The 27032-nt window shown below is 31.6% G+C and overlaps 2 protein-coding genes across 8 annotated transcripts; both read left to right on the top strand.

Moving 5' to 3' along the window:
* The first annotated feature begins 11651 nt into the window (after positions 1 to 11651).
* LOC114731191 (subtilisin-like protease SBT2.5) lies at positions 11652 to 18515 on the top strand. 6 transcript variants are annotated; one of them, XM_028918323.1, is made up of 12 exons: positions 11652 to 11800; positions 12076 to 12213; positions 12875 to 13084; positions 13766 to 13910; positions 14022 to 14416; positions 14731 to 14826; positions 14914 to 14986; positions 15126 to 15411; positions 15745 to 16070; positions 16309 to 16576; positions 16990 to 17271; positions 17848 to 18515. In XM_028918323.1, the coding sequence occupies exons 3-12, from the start codon at positions 12897 to 12899 to the stop codon at positions 18252 to 18254; spliced, it is 2466 nt and encodes an 821-aa protein (XP_028774156.1). In that variant the 5' UTR covers positions 11652 to 11800; positions 12076 to 12213; positions 12875 to 12896; the 3' UTR covers positions 18255 to 18515. The 6 variants fall into 6 exon arrangements, with proteins under 6 accessions (XP_028774156.1, XP_028774157.1, XP_028774152.1 ...); XM_028918324.1 differs by having other exon boundaries at positions 11652 to 11895; positions 12076 to 12140; XM_028918319.1 differs by having other exon boundaries at positions 11652 to 11895.
* A 4309-nt stretch (positions 18516 to 22824) lies between these two features.
* On the top strand, positions 22825 to 26731 carry LOC114731133 (oxysterol-binding protein-related protein 4C-like). 2 transcript variants are annotated; one of them, XM_028918254.1, is made up of 7 exons: positions 22825 to 22895; positions 23003 to 23179; positions 23379 to 23624; positions 25155 to 25251; positions 25512 to 25806; positions 26051 to 26153; positions 26289 to 26731. In XM_028918254.1, the coding sequence occupies exons 1-7, from the start codon at positions 22893 to 22895 to the stop codon at positions 26547 to 26549; spliced, it is 1182 nt and encodes a 393-aa protein (XP_028774087.1). In that variant the 5' UTR covers positions 22825 to 22892; the 3' UTR covers positions 26550 to 26731. The 2 variants fall into 2 exon arrangements, with proteins under 2 accessions (XP_028774087.1, XP_028774086.1); XM_028918253.1 differs by having other exon boundaries at positions 22833 to 22895; positions 22994 to 23179.
* The last annotated feature ends 301 nt before the right edge of the window (positions 26732 to 27032 follow it).

Genomic DNA, 27032 nt, shown 5'->3' with positions numbered 1-27032 from the left:
TGATTTACTATACATGTTGACTTTAATGTATTTCTTATTCTGGTAGAGACTTTAATCTCTTTATTACACTACCTGATACTCAAAAACTCCGTAGCCATTTTGAATCCAAAATATTTGGAGAATCCTTTTCATCCAAGTGACACATTTATGATTTATCTCAAATAAGATAATTACTTATTGCAGCTTCTCTTTGATTTACATATCAATGGCAGCAACGTCTAGTCTTACCTAATATAATATATTCAAATTTCATGACAGTTTTTTAATACAAAAATATGTTTATGCCAGTTAGGTCCTGAAAACTCACCAAAGTTAGGGCATACCTTTAAACTCAAAGAACACTTATAGAACTATTTATACATTGCTTATCAATAATATTCTCACATCGGAAGCAAGATTCAAACTCACAACCTTATAAGTTATGAGCTGATTTTACTAACCGGATCAACTCTTATTGATGATTCATAGCAGTTGTCTGTGAAGTGAAATTTTGGCATGCTATGCAAAGAAGTGAGCCATCTATAGGCCCACCATATATGTCCTTAGTGGGAAAAACAATATTCCATTCCAAATGGAGCGCTCCTTAGCTATCGTATGTGTCTTGTGCTCATTTCTTTTTGATAACAACTCAACTTCTCTCACAAAGTGAGTGGGGTCACCAATGCTCACTCAATGGAAAAGCACCTCATGGCCGCCCACTTTACCATTTTCACACACACACACACACACACACGCGCACACGCACACGCGCACACACACACACACGCACACATATATATTTGGGACTTTCAAAAGAAGTCAACTACAAGACAAACTATATGAACAGAACTTGTGTTCTTGACAAAAATTGTATTGTTCAAAACTTATGAGTGGCTTTACACCCATCTTTTACATATTTTAGTATGATACTCTTTTGATCTAGGAGTCAGTTTATGGGATCATCTCAATGCTAAATATAAATCTCAGTCCGCCTTACTTCAACAGATTTATAAATTTTGCTTTGACCATCCTACTGATTACGTACATATATATTGAAGAGGTTTCTATCAAGGAGGGTGATAATTAATTAAAAAGGATGTTTTATTTTAGAAAATCAACACACGCTTGTTGTGAATAATTAATTCAACTAATCTTAATGTCTATAAATTATTTTTTAAATTTTTTTAGACCATCTTATTGTCCATTTTGCTGTTGTTTTATTTACACTTGTCGACTTCTTTTCAGCAGGCTCCTTTTAAATCACAAAGATTGGGAGAAGATTAAAAATTACAGGAGCTGGCTTGTGTGGCTTGAAGAAATATGTTTTTTTTTTTGGGTACTAGGTCATTTTTGTATGTTAATGAAGGAGGCCCAAAAGTTTTATGCCTGGGTGGCCTTCCCCTAGCATTTCCCAAAGTACTAACCCTTCTTTTTGGTTTTTGGTACACATCCTGACAGTCTCTTGATTTTTGGGCTTGAGTGATAGGAAAGAGCAGGCTTTCTGTATCAACTTGGGCTTCCATTGAAATCATATATATCCCCTCGTACAATAACACCGAAAACTAAGATTGAAAACAACAACGTTTGGGGATCTGGCATTGAAAACCACACTCTACCAACAAGAGTTGATCCAGTTAGTAAGGAGTCGATTTATAACTCACAAGATCGTGAGTTTGAATCCCGCTGCAGATGTAAGGACCTTATTGGTGGGCGATCTGTAAGTACCTCTGTAAACACTTTATAGTTCCAGTGAGTCCTCAGGATCCAACTCACCTAAACCTTTTTTTATCAAAAAAAAACACTCTCACCTTTTTTTTCCTACAAAAGAGCGCCAAGCCCAAAGAGAAAAACTAAATAGGAAGAAGATTAGATCCCAGACATTCTTTCTGCACAAGGTCCCCTAGTTCCGCAGGGCACGCATCGAACATTTCGGAGGAAGAAATTCCCCTCTTTCCTAATACATCAGCAACACCATTACTGTCTCTTCCAATGAACTTAATCCTAAAGAGGAAGAGATTCAATTCAATAGGAGTGCTTAGGTTAACGTCTAAAAGTACAACGTAAGTTCGTTCAACTTAATATTAACATCACCTAAGAGCGTATGATGTAGGAGTCGCTTAGATAATACTCCTCCAGTCCTTAATATAAGACCCATTTAACTAATTTGATTAGATTAAGGAAGTTAGGTAAGTTAGTTAATTATAAGAAAAATGACACATTTTTCCTAAAACACCATAATCACCTTTCTTAATACCTCATCTCCCTCTTCATTTGATTATGGTTGATAGAGTATCCATAGGGGTAATTTAGAGAAAATTGATAAATATGAAAAATGGGTCTTATATTTAGGACCAAAACCAACTCAAGAATTGAGTCCTATATTAAGGACCGGAGGAGTATGTTAAAAAGCCAGTTTCAAAATATTGCCTTAATTTTAAAATGACTTTGGGCAAAAAGTAAAATTACCTCAAGCGATGTCAAACATAATTCTTTTCTTCTTTTTTTTTTGGGCCAAACATAATTCTTTTCTTCATTGAGGTACTTTTTTTTGTCATAACTGACTTTTTATCGTTTGAATGCCAATCCCATGCAGACCAGATCTAAACCGCAAACTGTTATATCATCGTAGGGCAACGTACGTTTCATTGCAATAGTGTTGACATTCTGACTATTTATCATAAACACGTTTATATAAGTCAAAATGATTTTTTTTACATACTTATCTCGTGTATCGTAAAAAACTGGTTTTCAAGGATTTAATTACTATTTCAAACAAGCCCTATATATAATTGTCGGAGAAATGCACTATTCGTTGTGAGGGCATGAAAACATGTTATGTGACAGAATCTTACATACAGCAACGTTGGCAACAAATTTTCCAATGTCTAATTTAAAACTTTGATGGATGGACATTGGTTCACTCTGCTGAATCTAATTGTCATTTGTCATTCACTATCTAAATGCTCTCTATACAGGAAAATTTTGATTAAAAATATCATTTGATTTTTTTTTTGTCCTTATTCAAATGTTAATTTCGATTATGATTTGATTGGTACTCAAATGTTTTGAGAATGTGAAGAATGAAGGGAATTGAAATAATAATTATAATAATTAACCCTTATATATAAAATATATAAAGTTCCTTTTTTCCCCTCACTTTCCCCGTGATTTTCTCAGTCTTAATAGTGAAATTCAGAGCCCACCCAACTCTTCAGCCATCGAAGCCTAACATGAAATACCAAAAAAAGAAATTTATAAAAAAAATAATTTTAAAATATTTTAACACAAAAATTTTAATTTGATATCCTGAATTGTTTTTTTTCTGTGCAAATTTTCTCGGACCTTTCAGAACTATATATAATTAAAGAAAGGTCATTAGAGTGTGTGTGTGTTAACTTGAAATTATCAATTTTTTGTGGTTACATGAGATTATCCATTTTCATTTTATTCAAGGCAAATTTTTTTGTATGTTTACACAGGTCATTATATCCTATAGACAGGGGAAATTATATTTGAAGAACAAGATTTTTTATTTTTTTAGATTAAAGCGTGTTTAAGATTATTAGTATCTCCTGAAAAAAAACAAAACTTACACCTAAGTTCAATATATTTGTAGCTACAATGATTAAGTGTGAAAAAAATTACCGTCAAAATTATTTAAAAACTCTTCCTTTTAAAAAAAAATTTGATTATAGTTTTTATAAGGTCTAGTAATTAATTTCTATAAAGTTGAGTAAAAAAATTTAGTTATTGAAAATAATTATAGTTTTTAAGATATTATAATGTACGACTTAGGATATTTAGGCTGTTAAATATTTTTTTTAATAAGTAAACTCTAAGAAAAGTGATTAAAAAGGGCGAAAAAGTGAATTGGTTAGGAGTGATTGTGTGCCCTTAATTGGCACCAAAAAGTATACTATCTTTTATCACATTGACAACTAATTTTGTCTCCACTTAATTTATAACTGAAAAATAAGTGGAAGTGAGTGTCATTTTCAACAAATCTTCACACGCGTGGATAAAAAAACAAAATAGAAAATGAAGCTGGTTGGTTAAGTTCATTTAGTCATATTTATTATGTTTAATTTTCTAATCAAATTTTGTCATACATGTTTTTCATTATTAATAATGGTCTAACATAATTTTAAAATTTATTTAGTCATGTAAATTTTTATTATTAAAATAATTCATGTGCTAATATTTGATTGAAAAAACTGAATCTAATAAATATAAGTAAGTTAACCTAAATTTTATTCTTTGAACAATAGGTCAAATTACCAACCACTTGTGAATAATAAAATTCATTATAACTTTTATATTTTATCATGTGGATCTTTATTGTTCTAAGGTGGTCATTATAATTATAGGTGCTTATTGTGATCTTGTTACTTCTTCTTAATCATAAAATTAAAAGCTAGTAAAAAGGTTTGTTTTGAACTTAAATATAAGATTTTAGTTTATTCTGTCTTTTAAATTTATAAATTTTTAAACTCTCATTTTTTGTACACTTTAAACTCTCCCTATTAGCCGTACGTATTAAGAAATTTTTTATAAGAAAAACGTCTTTAATGTAAATTGTTAAATTGAGTATTCTAAAGAAACCAACAAACATTTTTATGAATGACTTCCTTGTGTGAAAAAAGAAGGAGAGTGGCATTGTATCCCTTATTAAAAAAAGTAGTGATACTTTGATTCCTTGGAACAGAAACCTTGTGGAATTGATAACCATAATGTATTATATAAATAATTTCTTTTAAGTAGAGACTAAAATATTAATAATTCCCTTATTAAAGACATAATTAACGCCATTCTCACAAAAATAAAATCACCCAATGTTTCAATTACAATAATGCCCATTACAGCCTTCCAGGTCTTTGCACTCAAATTCCATAATCATGGGACTTTGAATTGTAGTAGACCATAATAATTCTCTTTCGATTTACTTTATCAGCTGGCAATTTAGAAAGTTGAAAAGAACTTTTTCTAAGACACTTTTTTTTACCTCCAAGGAATAAAGTCAATTGGTGTGGTTTCACTGTGAGAATGAGGATCAATAAATTACAAAAGGGCCTTTGATTAAAGACATGGCTATATAATATTATATTTGATCACAGGTGAATATGTTTTAATTAATTAATATGAGTTTGACATTTAGTATATGGAATCTTAGACTGTGCGGATTGAGTCAATTTGGTGGGTATTAATTAATATATTTAACCTGCCACAAGGCAACACAATATTTTAAGAAGGGCATATGTATAGTTGCATACTTAGAAAAAATTTCTTTATTAAATAAAATGATGCTATAGTTTAAAATTCAAATTATTGCGAATCTTTTGTGTTACGTTGCATGAAGTTGAGAAAATATGAATCATATTGCTTTTCTTATAAAGTACAACAACCAATAAGCTATTAGTTAAAATAGTAAGTAGTCTCACTATCGTAAGAAGGAGAATACATGTTCAAATCTCAAAAAATATACTTATTGAGAGGTTTTAACTTTAATGCTCAATAGAGATTAATTTCAAACTTAAAATGACTCAAGAATACTCTAAATATAGAATCTTTATATTCTATATAGATTTACAAATTGACTTATTAATCATATGGTGCTATATATAAAAAGTCATCACAAATGGGAAAATATATTTTTTTTATTGGGTGAAATATATGCTACTCTCTCTAGTTCCAAATAGTTGAGGGTTAGAATTGGTTTTAATAATACAAAACTACAAATTTATTTTATCTCTCTTATTTATAATTTTTTTAAAATTAATTTACTTAACCTATAAACTGATATATAATATGATGTTATATAGGGATACTTTAAAATATCATGTCATATTTATTATAATTAATTAATTTATCTAATTTTTTAATCTATCTAAATTAATTAAATGGATATCATATTAAAGGAGTTAATCGACTATATATCTATATATTATATATTTTATTTTGATACTGGGGCCATCTGCATTGAACTATTGATTAAGAATTCCACCTATCTAGAGTAAGTTAAGGGATCTTTCATCACATGTGACATGTTTGCATAAGCTTAAGGACAAGCATGATGGGGCCCTAACATGTGAACTCCACAACCAAACATCACACAAGCAAGAACTCCATTTCAGTGTCCAAAATTATTACTCCTCCGCTCTTTAATATATGACCTAATTATTGAGTTAGTTTTGGTCTTAAATATAAGATTCATTAATTTTCTTTAAATTACCTTTATGAATACTCTCTCAACCATAATTAAGTAGAAGAGAAAGATGAAATATTAAGAAAGATGATTATGGTATTTTAGGAAAAACATGTCACATTTTTTATAATTAACTAACTTACCTAACTTTCGTAATTGAATCAAATTAGTTAAATGAGTCTTATATTAAGAACCAGAGAAATATTATTATTTCTTCTGTTTATATGAACTAATTGAGGACTCAATTTATTTTTAAATATAAAATTTTAATTCATTTCATGTCCAATATTTATCTATTTTTGTTGTAAGTAATTTTCATATTGATTACATATGTTAAATAGTTTTCATTAAAAAATAATTTTGACACATATGATTAACACATGTATTTTAAGTAAGACAATATTTATTTATTACAAGTAACTCATATAGCTAATTTTTATAAATTACTTATATAGCTATTATATTATAGGCTAGAGGCAATGTTGTCAAACTTGTGAGTCCAAGTAAACTCGGATGATGAGCTCGAATTATAAACTCGTAAAAATTTACTTTTATCAATAAATAGCTACTAAAAGTATATGATTAAATAATTAAAATATAAAAATGATAATAATTTATTTAAATATATTACAAATCTAAATAATTGAAATTAAATCTATTAGTATTCATAGATACTCAACAAAAAATTTCTATAAAATTTTTAAGTTTATATATAAGTCACTAATCATAATCAAATCCAAAAAATTAGCACTGATTTAAGAGTGAGTTGATATAGTTTTGTAAGAAATGTAAAAACGGTAAACTTGATAAGTAAACTTGTAAGTTTAACTAAGTTTGTAACTTATATGAGTTTAAGAGCGAGTCGACACGATTTTATAAGATAAAAATATTATAACGTTAAATTGAAAAAGTTAATTGACGAGTTTGGCAATAAGAACAGGAGGTAGTAATTATTTGGTGATAAAAAATAGCAAGGAAGTAAGAACTTAAAAAACAAGAGTGTTGATCCCTTTATTTAATTTCAATGAGCAGAAAAATATTTTCCCCAAAGAAATACCAAAAAATATGGTCCAGCATTAACTAATTAAAACGACCATACAAATGAAAGCAATATTATGATATGCAACTTACCGGTTGAATTATAGTTGATAGTGATTTGATTGACAATGAAACACTTTGTTTTGGCCAACATGATGAAACTTTAGAAGTCATGTCTCTTTCCTTATCATACAGGGCATTAAGTTGAGAACGTGAACGCCTTCCTTGAATTAATTATACTGTGAACAACAATAATCTCACCTCTCTGTTTACTGAAATCAGTCTTATAAAAGTATCTGTGAAAATACTTATATATTATCCATATATTAACTACGTTAATTTATTTTATATTGACGCCGAGATTCAAATCAATAATATTGTTTTGTAGAATAAAGTTGTTGGGTTATTGTTGCTTAAATAATTCATTGGAATTTATCAACAAGTTATTGGTTAAGACAGTAAGCAGTGTTTCTCCTATAAAAAGGAGAACATGAGTTCAAAACTTAAAAAACGTATTTATTGAGAAGGTTTTAATCTTAGTATTCCCGGATAGAGATTAATTTCAAGTTTCAAAAAGACTCAAGCATATGAGTTACAAAAAAAAAAAAAGATTGGGATTTTAAAAGTTTGAATTTCATACTTTTGTGTATGCATCGATCTTGTTTTGTTTTTGTTAAATCAAAATCAAGTACTACCTCTGATTCTTAATATAACAATTAGTAAATTAATTTGAATAGATTAATAAAGCTTGTTAAGTTAGTTATTTGAAATAAATTGGTGTTGTCTTTCTTAATTAAAATACTCTTACTAATCATATATATTAGCTATGACTACTATTTGATTCAATTTTGAACATGTGCAACTACTATAAAGATTATTTTAAAATAAATAAATAAATATCAGAGATAAAATAGTTTTTATGTTAAGGACATGGGGTAATATTATATTATAAACAATAAAAAGCTTAAAGTGGAAGGTCAACCGTCAAAGCTCGAAAACCTTTGCCTTCAATACTTTAATTTGAAGAGAATAGTCTTTACTGTTGATAAAATTACCATCTCGGATACTTAATATAAGAACTAGTTAATTAATTTTAATAGATTCAGAAAATTAGTTAAATTAATTTTTTTGCTAATCAAGTGTCATTTAATGAAACTTTTAATATGTGCAACTACTATAATGACTATCTTAAAAGAAAGATAAATATAAAAGACAGATTGGACTGAGATCTTATATTTAAGATCAAATTAAAAGTTAAAAAAACTTGTATATTAAGAAATAGAATAAGTATATTGCTTGTAGCTCACAAAAAGTAAAATTCTGATCAATACAGGCTTTATTATCACTCAAAAAACGTCATCATAGATATTATCTAATGCTAGATTTTCATACTGACAACGTAATTCCAATTTAAACATTTAAAGAAATACTCAGGTTAATTAGGATTGATGGTTAGTGAAATAATGTTGCTATTCTAGAAAGGCTTGAACTGATTTAGAAATTTAGAAATCATCAAATATATATACACACACCTACCACTGGCACTTTAATTTTAAATATAAGTCATTTGTAAGGAAAGTTTTAGTCCTAAATATAAATAATTTATGGTATATTTCATGCTTATTTTCTAACTTTATCTTTATTAATTCTTACAAAAAAGAGAGAGAAGGAAAGGAGAGATATGAGAATGATCTGTAAAAATATATAGAAAGAAAAAACTTTAATACAAATAAAATTAAAATTTTTTGGTTAATTTAATACATTATTTACAATGCAAAAAGACTAGTCCTTGTTATAAGTCATCTCTAACATGTTTCACAAACATCAAAGAAAACTTTAAACTTTATTAACTCTTATTTAAAATTCAATAATTTTTCAACTTTATCCCTATTTAATATACATTATATCTCATGTAAACAAAAATAACACAATAATAAATGAAAAGTAAAATTATATATCTATATAAAAAATTTCTCTCAATATCTTATAAACATATCTAAAAAATGTTTTTTTTTTCTCCACCGTGTAAATAAGAGCAGGGGAGTATATTACTAAGAGTGGTGTATATCGTACTCTTCGACAGTACTTCCTCTATTTATTCTCTTCCGCCCTGATGTGCCTCAACTTCTATTTGCTCATTTATATTCTCCCTCCCATTTTTAAAAGGTGTTTAGATAATATCAAAATCATGATTTCAGAAATGCTTTTACGGTATACGAAACACCCCTTTAGATTGTTTCGATTTGCGGAAAAATACTTCTGAAAAGTGATTTTAAAGGCATCCAAACACCCTTTTAGTCTTTGCTCCTACTTTCTCAACAATCAGCCAGCTAGGCACTCCCAGTTTCACTGTGCACACCAAATGTTTGTTGGCAAGACCACTCAAGGATCTTTTGGAATAGAAAAAGGGGCGATAAGCGAGATGTTACTTGATTTTAGGAGAATTTAATCCTCTACGCTTACAAATGAAACATGCATTTCTACGTAATCCTTCTTGATCTATACTCCTCAAATCTTATTATTTAATATGTTTCATACAGACCAACAAAAACTTTAAAAGCTACATTGACTCTTTTTTTAAAATACAACAATTTTTTAATTTGATCCCTGTTTGATATATATACTTTTAAAACAAAAAACTATCTACACTATAATAATCAGTGGACAAAATAATTTATTCATGCAAAAAATTTAATGATATAAGTTATGACTATGATAAAAAAATATTTTTTCTCTGTTTTATAAATAAGACCAGAAAAGTATATATATAATATGTGCGGGGGTGATTGTATAAGACACCCAAGCACATACCACAAACTAGGAATGAATTATGGATAATTGTTTTCTCGAAATAACTATGATCTTAGAGGCACAATCATTGCAAACTTCATTGCTCAACATCTTAGCCCACAAAATCTAATCTCATCAAAACCATATAACGGTGCTTCCATCATGAAAGATATTTTTAATTGAGCATCCTATCAATAATTAGCCTAATATTAGGGAGATTAAGACTTATATATATATATATGAATCACTTTATTTCTTATTTACCAGGTTGGTAAAAAAATCTATTTCCATCTGCTTTAAAAGAATTTATCATTAACTGATGTGATTAAATAAAGGCATACATAGATCAATTTAACCATAACCATAATTCAATTTGAACTAAATTAACAATGGTAACCTTTTTAGGATAAATTAGCAGCAAGAATATTATTCAAATAAAATAAAATTCTCCTTCGATTCTAAATGTAAGACTTATTTTGTAGTGTGATTTATATTATAAAATGAGCCTTGCGTTTAAAACTGAAAGGATAATTATTTATTGAGTTAATGTGCAAATCTATTTATAAATTATTCTCTCATGCCCATATGATACCACAAAGTTTTTTTTAGGTGAAATAGTACACATGAATGTTACCAAATAGGGCAAAAATGTCATTAAATCTAACATATACTAGGCCTAGTTGATTAATTTGAAAATATTTAAAAAATTAGTTAAGTTAGTTATTTATAATAAATAAGTGTTGTATGTTCTAAAATACTCTTACTAATCACGTGTATTAGCTAAAACTACTATTTGATGAGACTTTTAATGTACAACTACTATAAAGACTATTTTGAAAAAAAAAAAGATAAATAAAAAGATAAAGTGAATTGAGATTTTATATTTAAAATTAAATTAAAAGTCAAATAAATTTTTATATTAAAACCCAGAGCTAGTACTCCTTCGGTCTTAAATATAAAACCTATTCCGTAGTACTATAAAATAAGTCTTCTATTTAAAATAAGAGGAATATTATTTTAGCTTGACAGAATCCACTTAGGGTTTAGGTATCATAAAATAATGAATGTTATGATGTCATATATATGAGAATATTTTATGAGCAGAATTATGCGTGAGCCTGACCTTAGATTACAGGCCCAAACAAAAAATATAGCGTTGGATAGATTAATTAATGTAGGAAATAAAAGGGAATAATTATCCGGTTGCCCCACCCGACCTAGCGATCCAACTTCAATAATTAGATTCCTTTTCCTTTGATTTCGGATACGCGTAAACGTGACTACAGTCTACAGAGAAACCCGGCCCCACAGATCAAACTGCAAGGGCAATATCGTCTTTTCATCTCAACCGCCCGGAAACTTGCGCGCCAATGTCCCCTCACCCTCTTTTCACTTATGAAGAGAAAAAGAATAACAATATATTTTCCTCATCTGAGAAGGCAAATCAGAACCGAAAAAGTCAGAATTTTTCTAAAAATTTTAAAGAAATATGGTAATTAGAGTGATGCTGATTCCACAGTTTGATTAGTTAACACAGTCCCAAAAAAAAATTGATATGATTTATTTATAAAAAAATATCAATTAATTAATTCCCTTAAATCTATGGCTTCCTCCTCCTTCTTCGCCTTCTTGTCTCTCTCAATCTCTCTCTGCTGCTACTACCTTCAAGGAAAACCCTAACACTCTCACTCCTTACTCTAGCACTGTTCCCTCACTAGGATCTCGTACTTTGATCTCTCTCTGGCATTTAATGGTGACCGTTGGATCTCCGATCATGGCAATGTGAATGCGGTACGGCACTCTCTTTGCTTGATCCTACCTGTGATCGTCACCGGTGATTCTGCGATTTTGTCATTTCATCTTCTGGTGCCAGAGTCCCTGATTCGGTGTGTTTTAACTTCTGGTGACTGTGAGTGTGGTGGCATTTGATTTGCCTTCCCCCCCCCCTTTCTTTCAGTACGATCTTCTGCTTTACTTACTTACTGGTCGCTTTTCTTTCTTTTCTCTGAAGAGCCTTCTTTGTCTTCTTTCTTTTGGGTTCCGATGAATGTTGGCTTTATTCGCAGCTTTGCGTGCTGTTTTTGGTTTGGACTGTATGCGAGTTGGAGCCATCCGGATCCAAGTGACACTGGTACATTTCGTGACTTGCGTTGAATTCTGAAAATAGCTGGTTTCGTTTGAGTAATTGCTTCAACTTTAGAAATGTAAGTTTAATTCTTCTGTTCGCTTTCTCGTTGTGTAATGAACGACTAAGATCATTATATGTTTTCTGCTGTTTTGGCTTCTCGGTCTGATGCTTCTGTTTTACTCGTGAGAGACACATTCCCTGACTGTTTTCACTCCAAAACTCTATATATATATATATATATATATTTCCCATTGCCTTGCATACGTTTACTGTGCTTTCTTCCTCTCGGAAATCTTTTTTATTTGTGGTGCTTGTTTCTTGCGGTTCTGCTCAATCGGTAGAGTTTTCCAAGCTGGTTTACTTGAACTTAATAATATTAATATTTATATTTCTTTATTTTAAAATGTATTTAGTTCCTAAAATGGAAAATATCGACTTTTGGCGTTATTTTCTGTGCCCCTGTGACTTCTTGGGTTTAGATGAAATTATGAAAACAAATAATGTTCTTTTTTTGGGGAAAAAGCTTCATAGTTTCATACCGAAAGTTCGGGGAAAAAAGAAGGAAAAAAAGGCTGTTACTTCCCGCCCTTTTTAATCTCAGGGTACAGCATGCACGTTTATGTTCAATTTTAGTTTTAGTTATTTATTTCTGACTTCCATTGACAATTGCCTTTTCAATTTAGCAATTGAATTGGCGTCTTATGTAACCGACAGAAATTGTTTGCATGGTGAAACAGATCTTATGATCCATTGCAATTGATGCTAGTGAACATGGGGTTGTCAGACTTCCAGTGCGTCCTTATAATTTTATCATCTCTTTTGGCTGCTGCAAAGGCCGAGATTTATGTAGTAACTATTGAAGGTGAACCTGTCATAAGTTACACCGGAGGTCTTGATGGGTTTGAAGCCATTGCTGTGGAATCTGATGAGAAGATTGACACCACAAGGTATTTGCAATCTTTCTTTTTGGGTTTTGAAATTTTTAGAAATAGAGGTACTGCATCTTTTCCATCATTCTTGAAAGGTTGGAAAACTCTACTCTTGGTAACGAATTTATGGACCAACTGGCATTCATTGCTTGTCTGCTTTGGCCTTTTCTTTGTGATTACATATGGCGAACTTGGAGGCAATATATATTGTGCTGTGTTATTTTTCTGATGTGTTTCTTGATCTGTGAGATGTCTATCCTTTTGAGTCTAGTAATTTTCACTGGTGAGGAAAAGTCATCAATATGTTTTCATAATCTCTTGTTTCGTTAGTTATTTGTGTAAGATTTTTTACTTGCTTTTTCCGGGTACAAAGAAGGAAATGCTATAATTATTATCGCAACGAAATATTATCAATTATTTCTGAGTCAAAGCTGTTCTAATCAGTACAAAGATCAGGTATATTCATATTTCTTCTATTTCCATCGACTGGTCTATAGCTAATGCTTGATTACTTTTTTCTTGAGTGAACATGATGTTATTAGTACCATCCCACTCCCCTGCTGTTTGTACAATTTTTCCCCTTAAAATAAATTGTCTTTTGGCTGTTATATGCTCCTCTTATGCACTTTATAAACAAAGAAATGGATATTATAACAAGTGTGCTTGCTCACATTTTATAATATTTTCAACTTCCTCCAGTGAATTGGTAACTTCTTATGCTCATCACCTTGAGAGTAAACATGATATGCTTCTTGGGATGCTGTTTGAACGGGGAACCTACAAGAAACTTTACAGTTATAGTCATCTTATAAATGGGTTTGCTGTTCATATTTCCCCTGAACAGGTGAACTCTTGTAATATTCTTTTACTATTCCATTTTTTACATTTTAAGTATGAGTTGTTTACACGCATTTTTTCAATCTAATCTCATTGCGCTATCCTCTTATATTAGTAGGCAGAAACCCTTAGACGTGCTCCTGGAGTGAAATCTGTAGAGAGAGACTGGAAAGTGAAGAGACTTACAATACATACGCCACAATTTTTGGGGCTTCCAACAGAGGTATGGCCAACAGGAGGTGGCTTTGACAGGGCCGGAGAAGATATTGTGATTGGATTTGTAGACTCTGGAATCTATCCACACCATCCAAGCTTTGCCAGTCGCAACACCGAACCATATGGACCAGTTCCAAGATACCGAGGAAAATGTGAAATTGATCCAGATACAAAGAAGGACTTCTGCAATGGGAAGATTATTGGAGCACAACATTTTGCTCAAGCTGCGATAGCTGCTGGGGCATTTAATCCGTCTATTGACTTTGCTTCTCCCTTAGATGGGGATGGACATGGAAGGTTGGGCCCTGCTTCATTCTTTATTTGCCTATTTACTTGGAAGCATTCAGGACTTCTTTTTGGGTTATATTATATTTATAACTATTCCCTTAATTGATATGAAAGGAAAGTCTCACTTGACTTGATTTTATTCCTAATGGCCTTCTGCCGTTCATTTAGTCTGAACTGGGGAAATTATGTGGTCAGTGGTTTTTTTTTATTGTATGCATCCAAATTACTCGATGCTTTAGTATTCACACTTTTGCTTAAGGCCATATCGTCTAATTTATAGCTTTTAATATTTGTTCTGTACTCCTTGAATCTACGTCTGGCAGTCATACAGCTGCTATTGCAGCTGGAAATAATGGAATTCCTGTGAGGATGAATGGGTATGAATTCGGGAAAGCAAGTGGAATGGCTCCCCGTGCAAGGTGAAGAAGAATAACTTCTAATTGTTCTTTTTTCAACTTATAACTATAGTATCTGTTGCATCAGACACCTGACATGTTTGTGTTCAGGATTGCTGTGTACAAGGCACTGTATAGGCTTTTTGGAGGCTATGTTGCTGATGTAGTTGCTGCAATTGATCAGGTTAATACGTAAATTTTTAATATAAAATTTAAAATTTTATCTTGCAAATTTGTTCCACATTATCATGTTTTATAACTATTGGTTCCTGGTTGCCGGGTTTATCTCAAATTTCTAAATATTAAGCATTGATTGCTCACAGGCTGTGCATGATGGGGTGGATATACTGAGTCTGTCAGTTGGACCAAATAGCCCTCCAGCAACTACTAAGACGACATATTTGAACCCTTTCGATGCTACACTTCTTGGAGCTGTGAAAGCAGGTGTATTTGTTGCGCAGGCTGCTGGAAATGGTGGTCCTTTTCCTAAGACCTTGGTTTCATATAGTCCTTGGATAGCTTCTGTGGCAGCTGCGGTTGATGATCGTAGATATAAGAACCATCTGACCCTTGGAAATGGAAAAATGTTAGCTGGAATTGGGCTGTCACGTGAGTTATCCATTTTAATACTGCATTTACTTGGATATATGCTATAATAGTTGGTGCAATGCTTCTTGAAAATATATTGTTGAAGATTGTGGTGAAAATTATAATCCAGAAAAAGCACTTGGCGTTAACTTTTTTTTTTCTCCCTATATAGTGGGTAAAATATCAAAAGGTGGGCGGGGATAGAAAGCAGAACAGTCTTTTTTTCATTCTTTCGATTTTCTCCCACATGCCCAAAAAGCGCATGTATAACACCGCATTGCACTTATTGTCTGTTATTCTCCCATGCATGCATGATTTGAGTGCCACTAAAGTATATCTAATGGCAATATGCAGCTTCCACACATCCAAATCAAACATACAAATTAGTTGCTGCCAATGATGTGCTGCTAGATTCTTCAGTTATGAAGTACAGCCCCACAGATTGCCAGAAAGCAGAAGTCTTGAGCAAGAAATTGGTGGAGGGGAATATTCTTCTTTGTGGCTATTCTTTCAATTTTGTTTCTGGTACTGCATCAATAAAGAAAGTCTCTGAAACAGCCAAGGCCCTTGGTGCTGTCGGATTTGTTCTTTGTGTGGAAAATGTTTCTCCTGGAACAAAATTTGATCCAGTTCCCGTTGGCATCCCTGGGATTCTTATCACTGATGTCAGCAACACAAAGGTAACTGACTCACCTCATGTAAATGAGATAATTGCCAACTTTTATTTGTACGATCTCATTCATGTATCTCCTGCCACTTACTGAGTTATTGTACTTATCTCACTTTTTCTACTTTTTTGTTGATCCTTTTTAATTTCTGAAGTATACAAAATTCAATCATTCCCTGTTCATCATGTGATTTGTTGCTTGAAATCATTATTGTTCATGTGATTTGTTGCTTGAAATCATTATTGTTCAGGAACTTATAGATTATTATAATACCTCTACACCAAGAGACTGGACAGGGCGCGTGAAGAGTTTCAAAGGTACAGGTAATATAGGGGATGGTTTGGTGCCTACTCTTCATAAATCTGCTCCACAGGTGGCATTGTTCTCTTCTCGGGGGCCAAATATAAAGGACTTCAGCTTCCAAGAGGCAGATCTTCTCAAGCCAGATATATTAGCTCCTGGTTCATTGATTTGGGCTGCTTGGTCTCCCAATGGAACTGATGAACCCAATTATGCAGGCAAGTAACTTGTGATCCGGTTGAGTATTTTATCCCTGTTGTTGGTGGATGAAAACCTTCAATTAAATCTTTGTGGGGAAAAAAGGTAATTTTGGGCTAAACCAAGGGATTGTAACTCAGAATAAGCCCAGAGTATGAGATATCCTCCTGGCAGAGATGAAGAGGATGCATCCCAATGAACCGTTTCATTTATCTTTTTATAACTAAGATTGAGTTTGCCTCTTGTTTCTAAGTTATCATGGAAACCAGGCTCGTATGATTTCTCAGATTTTTAGTAAAACTGGAAAATATGTTAGGAATTCCTAATATTAGTGCGTTTTCTTTGTTTCCTGAGTAGAAGGCTATTGCATAATATCAAGTGTTGGGTGAAAGAGGAAAAAGAAAATATTGAGCTAAAGTGGCTATTTGATCAGGGGATGGATTCGCAATGATTTCTGGAACAAGCATGGCCGCACCGCATATTGCTGGGATAGCTGCTCTTATAAAGCAGAAACATCCTCAATGGAGCCCCGCTGCTATTAAGTCGTCCTTGATGACAACATCATCCATTCTAGACAGAGCAGGAAGGCCTCTTCTAGCACAGCAGAGTTCCGACACACAAGCTTTTAAGCTGGTCACGGCTACTCCTTTTGATTATGGGAGTGGACATGTTAATCCAAGAGCTGCCTTGGACCCTGGGCTCATATTTGATGCAGGTTTATTTTCTTCTTCCATCTTTACGACTATTTTCTTTGTCCGGTTACCTTTATAGATGAATGATTAGATAGCTTGAAAGCATGAATTTCTGGAAGGCAGGAATGAGTATGGAGGATCAGTGGAGCAAAAAAGTTAACACAATGCATGCTAAATAACGGAATTAGATATTAGACATCCACGTAATGCTTGCGAGGGAATCTTACGTGATCTGCAAAGTTCATGAAACAACAGGTTTAGCCATGCCCTAGAACGCTTTCTCAACTGGCTTTCATGGCACAATATTGAGCCATGCAAAAAAAAAAAAAAAACGGCAGAACAGTTCATGATCACGCCATTTGAAATAGAAGTGGTAATTGTTTGTTGAAAGTTATAGAAACAGCAGCACGTAGGATGAAGTCAAAAAATAAATTTTAACGAGTTTATAACGTTAAGATACGGAGCCACTTATCCACTCCCATTTCTGCATTTATTTTTCCATCTACTGAAAATTTGAGTTCCTTTGACAAAAATTTAACATTGAAATAAAAAGGGTAAAGGAGGAAGAGACTAACATTAATTTGCCCTTCGTTTTGTAGGATACGAAGATTACTTGGGGTTCTTGTGCACCACACCCGGCATTGATGTTAACGAGGTAAAGAAGTACACACACACGCCATGCAACAGTAGCATGGGCCAACCATCAAATTTCAATACTCCATCAATTACAGTTGCCCATCTTGTGGGAACACGAACCGTCACTCGCACTGTCACAAATGTCGCCGAGGAAGAAACCTATGTTATCACAGCCAGAATGGGACCAGCCGTTGCCATTGAAGTAAGCCCTCCAGCTATGACTATCAAACCAGGTTCGTCGCGAAAGTTCTCCGTCACGCTTACAGTTCGCTCAGTGACTGGAACCTATAGTTTTGGGGAGATTTTAATGAAAGGTAGCAGAGGGCACAAGGTAAGGATTCCTGTTCTGGCCAGTGGATACCAACGTTAGCTTAGTTTGCTCAGAAGAGGGAAGTGATGCTTGTAATATTCTTTGTAACTTGTTGAAAATAAGGTATGTGGCTAGGTTTATATATAGTCCAAGAGATATATGACATGGAATAGGGTGTAAAGGTAAGCTGGTGTGAGGGGAGATTTCTTGTTTCTTCCACTTCTAAAGTTATGCCAATTGTGTCTTGTGATTTGTTGGAATGCTTGAAGAAAAGGGTTTATTTATGTATCAATCTCTTCCCCACTGCTGCTGCAGGTGCATGAAAGTAAGAATTTGAATCCTCAAATATTTCTCTCTGAAAATTTCGGATAGACGTGTGACCTATACACATTATGCTTAACTTCCCCCCCCCCCCAGAAAACATCAATGGAAATTTACATACAGAATCTACCTTTTAATGAAAATAAAATATCGAAGACCAAACAGATAATTCAACAATATTAATAGATTAAGGGTTAAAGTGAATTTAGTATATCGAAATATTTTTTCAAGTATATCCAGTACTTCTGAAATATTTTGTGGTATATCTAATATTAGAAAGCATTTTTCAGAGGCATTTGGTACCCAAAAATATTTTTTTCCTTGATGCTGGATGCATCAAAAGATATTTTTGAGTGCTAAACATATTAAAAAAAATATTTTAGAGTCCTGAACATCTTAAAATATTTCATGGCGTTGAATCTACTTAAACAAAAAAAAATTTCAGAAGGATACGTTACAAAATATTTTCTAACTCCCGGAAAAATATTTCGGGTGTTGGTTGCATAGATTAATAATCAAGCTCCGGATTAAAATATTATACAAAATTTATAAAATATATCATGGGGACCATTTTGCCCTTCCTGCTCTCTGCTACTGGCACCTACAGGGCTAGTCCTCCCCACCCCTATCCGAGGAGTTGCGCGGGCAGCAATAAGGTACTAGGAGGACCATTTGATTTAGATGAACCCCATCAAAACGGTGCGCTTTGATGTTTCGCTTCCCCCACCTCATGCCGATATATTGGTACGGCTACCTGCTTCTCATGTACGGATGCCACCTATTTAGGTTATGTTTGGATTTCCGTTTGGAGGGATAAAAGCTAGTGAGAAAGTGTAAAACTGAGATTTGGGGTTTTTTGGGATTCAACTGGTTGTTTGGATGGATTAAGATGCCAACTAACTTTTGAGCCAAACTATCGGTGCGTTCTAATGCTCAGATTTGTAACTTTTGGAGCGTTTAGGAAGTTGCCTTCCGACCTTTTCCGAGCTTCTCCCTCTGTTAGCCTCACCCGCCTTCTCAATTTCATCCACCATAGCTAGGAACAAAGGAACCGCAATGGCTCCAAAAGGGATTTCAGTAGAAAAAGAATTAAAATCTTAAACAAACACTAATAAAATCCCAAACTAGAGAACAAATAAATTTTAATTTATATTCATATTTATCAATTATATATGTTTAATTATCTCGGTAACAAATATTTCTATTTTATAATCTCACAAATAAACTATTTTTATTTTATCATAATAATTTTAGGTATTTTTTTAAATATTATCATATTAAAAACATAAAATATCAAATACTACTATTTAATAAAGTTTATGTCCTTTTTAGTCATTTTATAACTAAACTAATTTTTCTATTAATCATCCAAACAACTTTTAACTTTTTCAACTGACTTTTTAAAAGCACTTATTCATACATATCCTAATTGACTTTTACTCTAACTTCAGTTATAAAAATAAGTTGGGTTAGAAGTCAGTTTTGCTCAACGTAAATCCAAACATACCCTTAACTGGTGAAAGAATAATAAAAAAAGAAATAAAAAATAAAATAAAAACAATAAGTCTCTTTTTTTCCCGACAAAAATTAATTACTGTCTTTGAATGGCAGAATAAGTACTTTCATAAAGACGTGGTGAGTCACAAGTGATATGTCTGGTATCTTTATTGGAGGAGTAGAAGTTTAACTACTTTCTTAAATTAAAAGCTGAAAACGTTGTTTTAGTTTTAGTTTTAGGTCACGTTTTCTTCGCCTTTATTTTTGTTTATACCGGCACTCGATAAACGACAACACCACCCTTGATGGTGATATAAACTACTTTAGTGTTTAATATAAAACTTAATTATTAAATTAATTTTAATTCTAAATATAAATTTATTTTTTATATTGGTCAATTTTTTTAAAATTATTCTTATGGATACTCTCTCAGCCATAATCAAGTAGGAGAAAGAAGGAGGATACTAAGAAAAATGATTATGATGTTTTAAGAAAAATATGTCATATTTCTTATAATTAACTAACTTACCTAACTTTCTTAATCTAATCAAATTAGTTAAATAGGTTTTATATTAAGGAATGAGGAGTATATTATTTTCATAATATTGTGAATTTTAAATGATATTTTAAACCAATTTTTTCGTTAACATATTAATAAACATATAGTTTCAAAATTTATTTTTAATCGAAAGGTGATCGATATTATGCATGTGAAAATAATGTCTTTAAAATCACTCGTATCAAAATCATTTTACGTTTAAGTGTTTAAACTTTAAATAGCAGTTAGATGATATTTATGTGAAATAGGGCGTTTTGACCTGAGAAGATTTAAAGGATAATTAGATTTTAGATGGATGGACTTAAAAATAAAAGGGAAGTCTGTATATGTATCCAAAAATTCCAAAAGAAGGAGAGTCTATATATAACATTTAATTTTTAAGGAGATTTAGAGAGGTTTTGAAAATAGAAAAGAGATGTTTATAATTTAAGATAAAATATAGGTACATCCACCATCTAAAAGTATTCAGTGATACATTTCATACCCTCAAATATTTTTTAAGTGCGTCCTACGCTTTAAAATATTTTTTTACCTTGATGCTGGATGCATCTTAGAAGGTTTGCATATTTCACTCTATTTAATATTTTTTAAAAAGAAATTTGGAGATTTAAATTATATTATACTTTAAGAATTTGAGCTGATTATAAAAACAGAGTTCAATTCTCATAGTATTTCTATGTGTATAAAATTTTTAAACAAGCAAAATATGAATGTTATAAAGGTACCCTAAAAAAATATATGTTGTTATTGCAATTCATCCCTCTCTAAATTATTCTTTAAACCTTGTAAAATGATTATACTACTTTTGGTCCTTAATATAAAAATTGGTTGGATTTTTATTTTGATCATAAATATAAAATCTCAATCTATTTTGTTTATTATATTTATCCATTTTTTTAATATAATTCTTGTAATAATAGTAATTCTAGCAATTATATTTAATTAATATGGATATTTTAGGAATAACAATATTTATTTATTACTAATAATTAATTTAACTAATTTTTTTAACTTACTCAAGCTAGCCAACTAACTTTTTTATATTAAGTACGAGGTTTGTATATATGTATGTAACGAGGGATGGCTAGATGAGGGTAATTTTTTTTATTATAAAAAAACTCTAGTCTCTCTCTCTCTAAACTTCTCATTCTTAATCAAATACTCCCTCCGTTCTTTATTATAAGAGACGAATAACTGAATTGTGTTGATAAAAAAACAGTTAAAATTAGTTAAGAACAATCAATGTGTGAAAAGTATAATTTTTTTTTCCAAAAGTGTCCTCATTAATAAGGAGAGAGCATGAGAGAGAACGATTAAATTATTAAAATAGAGAGAAGTGGGAGGGAGAGAGAGTGTGAGTTGGAGGCAATAAATATGAGTAAAATAGAAAATCAACATAAAAAAGTAAAAACAACTTTTAAGTGTCTCTTATATATAGAAATATATTATAAGTATCAAATGTCTTTTATAATAAGGAATGGAGGGAGTATATGATAAATCTTAAACTATGATGATATTTTCAACTTATAATTTCCAAAATTTTCAACTTTTAATTTTAAAAAATTCATTAATGTTAGTCAGCCATGACCCACGTGGCCAAAGGAGGGAAAATCGCACCAATTAAATATGAGAAACCGCCTCTGATCTGTCCCTTTCCTTGACTGTCATCTCCAAAACCAACCCCTGCTAGCCGTTGGAGACTTGGCCTTAAAGCAACCACAGGATACAATGACATAGCAGTCCACAATATATAGGGAAAAAAAAATTATAATGAGGTTCCAAATAAAAAAAATAATTTAAAAACAAGTTCTATAGGTTGTTATTCTTACTGTAAGATTTGTCATTACAAGCGGTTCAGATTGTTATTAGAATTTTTTAATGATTATTTCTTTTCTATAGGACTTAAATGTAATTCTCCCCAATATATATGCTCCGTACATTTCATAAGACATTATTTAAGCTTTCTTACATGAGGCCAATACATATTTAAGCCATTAAGTGTGTTACAAATTGATAAACATTAACTATTTTATCCTTATTAAAGAACATGATTAAAAAATTTTCTGATATCTTTTTCTTACATTCAAAATTCTCTCTTATCCTTTTAAGAAGAGATAAAAGTGGAAAATTGTGATTAATTACCCTGTTAACATTTCATATTTTGAACTAATAATTTCTTTTAAAAGATTTCTTATATTTTGGAATATATATATATATATATATATCACATCCATATAGCAGTTGCTTTCTCCTTTCTCCTTTCTCCTCCCTCTCACTATCTGCGATTCCCTGATCTTCTTCAACATCAGCTCATCTTTCTAATGGTACTCTCTCTCTCTCTCTCTCTCTCTACACTACTGTTCTTATTTCGTGTGTCGAGATGTTAGTGATGACATATATATATTTGTATGCTTACTATAAGATGTTGCAGGCGGTAGAAGGGAAGAAGGTGACGAAAGTGATATTAACGAAGCCAATTTCATTAGAAGTTGATGAAGAAGAAGCTAATGATAGTGGAAATTATAATTATTCAGCTCCCAATCTTCTTCATCGCATTCTCTCTCTCTTCTCCCATGTCCGCCCTGGTTCTGATCTCTCTACCTTTCAGGCATGTTCTTATGATATATATATATATATATATATATATATGTTTCCCATGAAAATATATATACAAGACTTTTCCTTCATCATCGAATTGAGTTGTTTCGAGTCAAAAACTTTAAAGAATATATATTCACTTGTTATTACGAATCAAGAAACTACATATAGGGATTGAATCAAATATGTTTTTGCATAATATAATGCAGCTTCCGGTAACGTTCAACTTCCCAAAGTCACAACTTCAGATTTATGGAGAACAGATTTACTCATCAAAAGAAGACTTGCTAAGTAAGTGCAACAAAGGAGAGAGCCCTTTGGAAAGGCTCATAAATGTGGTGGCTTGGATCATTTCTCTAACTCGTCCTTATCTCTCTGGAGCTGCCCCTTATAATCCAATTCTTGGTGAGACTCACCATGTTTCTCACTCTTCTCTTAACGTTTTACTTGAGCAGGTACCTAAACCTTACCTTCCTCTTTCAAAATATTACATGCGGTCCGTAATATAAGAATTAACTGGAAAAAAAATGAATAAATATAAAGAATAAAGTGGATTGTAAATTTATTTTTAAGATTAAAATAAAAATTAAACGAGTTCACAGAAAGCAGTATAATTAAATAATCTTTTAAGATATATGTGCATATTGCTTTAATATTAATATTATGAGTAAATCACTATAAAGTCTCGATTAGGGGTGAAAGTATGGAGCCTTGTTGCCAATTTTTTGTGCTAAAACTTGTCAAGTCATTGGCTTGTTTTAAAATTTTTTGATAATTACATTATTTTTGTGAGATTATACATTGTAATTTTTCTTTTTTATAGTTTAGAGAGAGAGAGAGAACAGTAAGTACATTTCACATCTTCTTCATAATTGATTACTTCTCGTTATTTGATGGACATGATCTCATTTTCCTCAACTGCCCATTTACTGCATTAAATTTGGACTATCAATGCCAAGCATGGAGTTGGTTTGCTTCAATAATGATTCATCTATGACCACTGCCGCTTCATCTCTAGGCTAGATTCGGTTCCCATGTGGGGCCCATTTTGTGCAGTACAGTGCTCAATCACAATTGACAAAAGTAACTTATTTAGGTTATACCATTTGAAAGAGTCGTGAAGAAATGATCTTACGTTGTATGGATTAAATATAGGAAAAGACAAGAGTTTCGTCTTGTACCACTTCGATTTTTATTATAAGTTATTTACAACTCATTTTTACATATAAAAATAATACATTAAATTGATGGCATTTTTTTAATTTACTCTTATTAAAAGTTTTTTTTCTTTGTATTTACAAATCATTTCCATATTTCTCGTCTCTTTCATTCTCTCTTTTCAGTAAGAATTAAATGAGGGTAAAATTAGAAAATAATCAATAAAAACCCAGACTTATATTCAAGACCAAAAGTTTCCCTTACAAGTAATTTATAATAAAGACCGAAGTGACCGCTGGTAAAGCATAACAACTCGTCTCAAGCCTATCCAAACAGTTTATAAGCACCACACAAGAATAGGCACCCCAAAATATCCAAAACATACCAAACCTTAAGCTTTCAAATTTTATGCACTGCTCAAGACAATAGTGTTATTTATTACTCCTCTTATCCTTAATATAAGACCTATTTAACTAATTTGATTAGATTAAGGAAGTTAGGTAAGTTAGTTAACTATAAGAAATATGACATGCTTTTTCCTAAAACACCATAATCATCTTTCTTAATATCCTCTCTCACTCTTTTATTTGATTATGCTTGAGAGAGATCTATAGAGGTAATTTAGGAAAAATTGATAAATATGAGAAATAAGTCTTATATTTAGAATCAAAATTAACTCAACAATTAGGTTCAATATTAAAGACCGAAGGAGCATTTAGAAAACAGAAGTTTGACTTGAGTATTATTTTATAAGAGAGTATATTTAAGATATATATAAATATATATCTGTGTTATTTTTATTTTTCTTAACATTTTTTCATTTTAAGGTATCACATCACCCTCCAGTATCAGCCCTCCACGCAACTGACGAGAAGGAAAACATGGAAATTATATGGAGCATTCGACCTATCCCCAAGTTCCATGGTATATATAATCTTCCTTCTCTTCTCAATTAACTAACTCTCTCTGATGCCAAAAGAAGCCTTAAAGTTTTAAACTTTGTGGATTGAAAAGAAAAAATCACATCAAAATATTTTCTTCTCCATTAAGATCACCAGCTAGACCAACGCTTTGTTTTTGGACCTGGAAGAAAATATATGTTCCCCTTATTTTTCCTACGAATATTATATTGATCATATATATTCACTATGAGTTATGAATTTCTTATGTAAACAAAAACGCAGGTACGTTAATCGAGGTTCAAGTACAAGGTAAAAGGATGTTGAAGTTGATGAAGCATGGAGAAACTTATGAGTGGAATCCCCCTAATTTCATATACAGATTTCTTCCTATTCCCGGAAGTGAGTGGGTTGGCAACGTTCGTGTAAGTTGCAGAGAGACAGGTTTGGTGGCTGATTTATGTTACAAAGGTCGATCTTTTCTAGGTTTTAAGGGAAACCGCAGATCTGTCAAAGGAAAGATTCTTGGCTCATCCTCTTCCAATAATGTTCTATATGATATTGATGGTCATTGGGACAAGTAAGTTTCTTTTAATTTTCTCTCATAATAATCTCTTGTTTTAGCTTAATTAATACTCCTTGGAGGAAAGAAAGGGACGATAAATGACTTTTCTTTTTTGAAACGAGTCACAAATATTTCACTAAATTTTGTTAGGAATCTTGCACTATTAAAGATGAGGTACGATCTTATAAATAGGATTGAAGAAGGGAGTATATCTGTATCTAACATTAATTACAGTGACCGTATGAATTCTTTAATGCAGAACTGTTGCAATTAAGGATAAAAACAATGGGAGTGTTAAAGTGATATATGATGCAAAACAAGTTATTTCAGGTCTCCAAACTCCTACCCTCAAGAATTTAGAGGTAATTAAAATTTATCTTACATATTTGTTTCTACTTTGCCAACTTGTACACACACACACACACACACAACGGACACGTACATAAGAATTGATGTTAATTATGGTAAGAGGTTGTTTTGTGCGTATCATATATCAGAATGTGTGGGCAACAGAAGCAGCGAGTGTTTGGAGTGAGGTTAGTGAAGCCTTAATGAGGAAAGAGTGGGACAAAGCAAGTGAAGCAAAGAGATGCATTGAAAATGCACAGAGAAAGCTATTGGAAGAAAGGGAATCAAGTGGCCAAAATTGGATGCCCAAACACTTCACTGTTTCAAGAACTGAACAAGGTACTTGGGATTGTTTTCCTCTTCATCAGTGGGTCCCTTCTGGCCCTATTATTGCTTCACAAGACACTTGATTCAAATTGTGTTTGTATCGTCGTTGGAGAGAGTTTGACATTTTATATATGTGCTTTTTATTTGAGACTCAATATATGTGTGTGTGTGTAACCCTCGTAAAAGTCATGGGGTGCCATAATCAAATTCTAAGGTCAAATATGTGGGAAGTCAATAAAAGTTATTCCATTATTTACTTTCTAAATATAAGTTTCTTTTAATTTTATAATTAATTCATATAAAATATAAAAAAAAGTTAAAATGATTATTTGCGGTGGTTAACATATATAAGTACAATCAAATCAAAATTTTCAAATGAATCTTTTATTTGGGAGGGAGTGTGATAATTTTTTTGAGTTCAGGAATGTTCTTTTCTCGTAAAGTTTAATTATTGGAGTTTTAATTAATATGGGGTTGGTATTGATGTTTGATGATAAGCGATGTGTCTCTGTCATGGGCCTTGGATGTTTAATTTGTTTCTTCTTTATCTCTTTGTTTTATTCAAT

Source organism: Neltuma alba, unplaced genomic scaffold (assembly GCF_004799145.2).
Source record: "Neltuma alba isolate B1F8T4 unplaced genomic scaffold, ASM479914v2 tig00012806_pilon, whole genome shotgun sequence".
Lineage (NCBI taxonomy): Eukaryota > Viridiplantae > Streptophyta > Magnoliopsida > Fabales > Fabaceae > Neltuma > Neltuma alba.
Note: the sequence above shows the minus strand (reverse complement) of the source record. Positions and strands in the feature narration are given on the sequence as shown.

Excerpts from the sequence above, each read along its gene's own strand:
- LOC114731191 (XM_028918323.1), top strand. The coding sequence starts at position 12,897 with ATGCTAGTGAACATGGGGTTGTCAGACTTCCAGTGCGTCCTTATAATT. Across the intron at positions 13,911-14,021 it reads TTCATATTTCCCCTGAACAG|GCAGAAACCCTTAGACGTGC; the intron begins GTGAACTCTTGT and ends TTATATTAGTAG. Across the intron at positions 15,412-15,744 it reads AGCTGGAATTGGGCTGTCAC|CTTCCACACATCCAAATCAA; the intron begins GTGAGTTATCCA and ends GGCAATATGCAG.
- LOC114731133 (XM_028918253.1), top strand. Across the intron at positions 23,625-25,154 it reads TTAACGTTTTACTTGAGCAG|GTATCACATCACCCTCCAGT; the intron begins GTACCTAAACCT and ends TTTCATTTTAAG. Across the intron at positions 26,154-26,288 it reads CTACCCTCAAGAATTTAGAG|AATGTGTGGGCAACAGAAGC; the intron begins GTAATTAAAATT and ends ATCATATATCAG.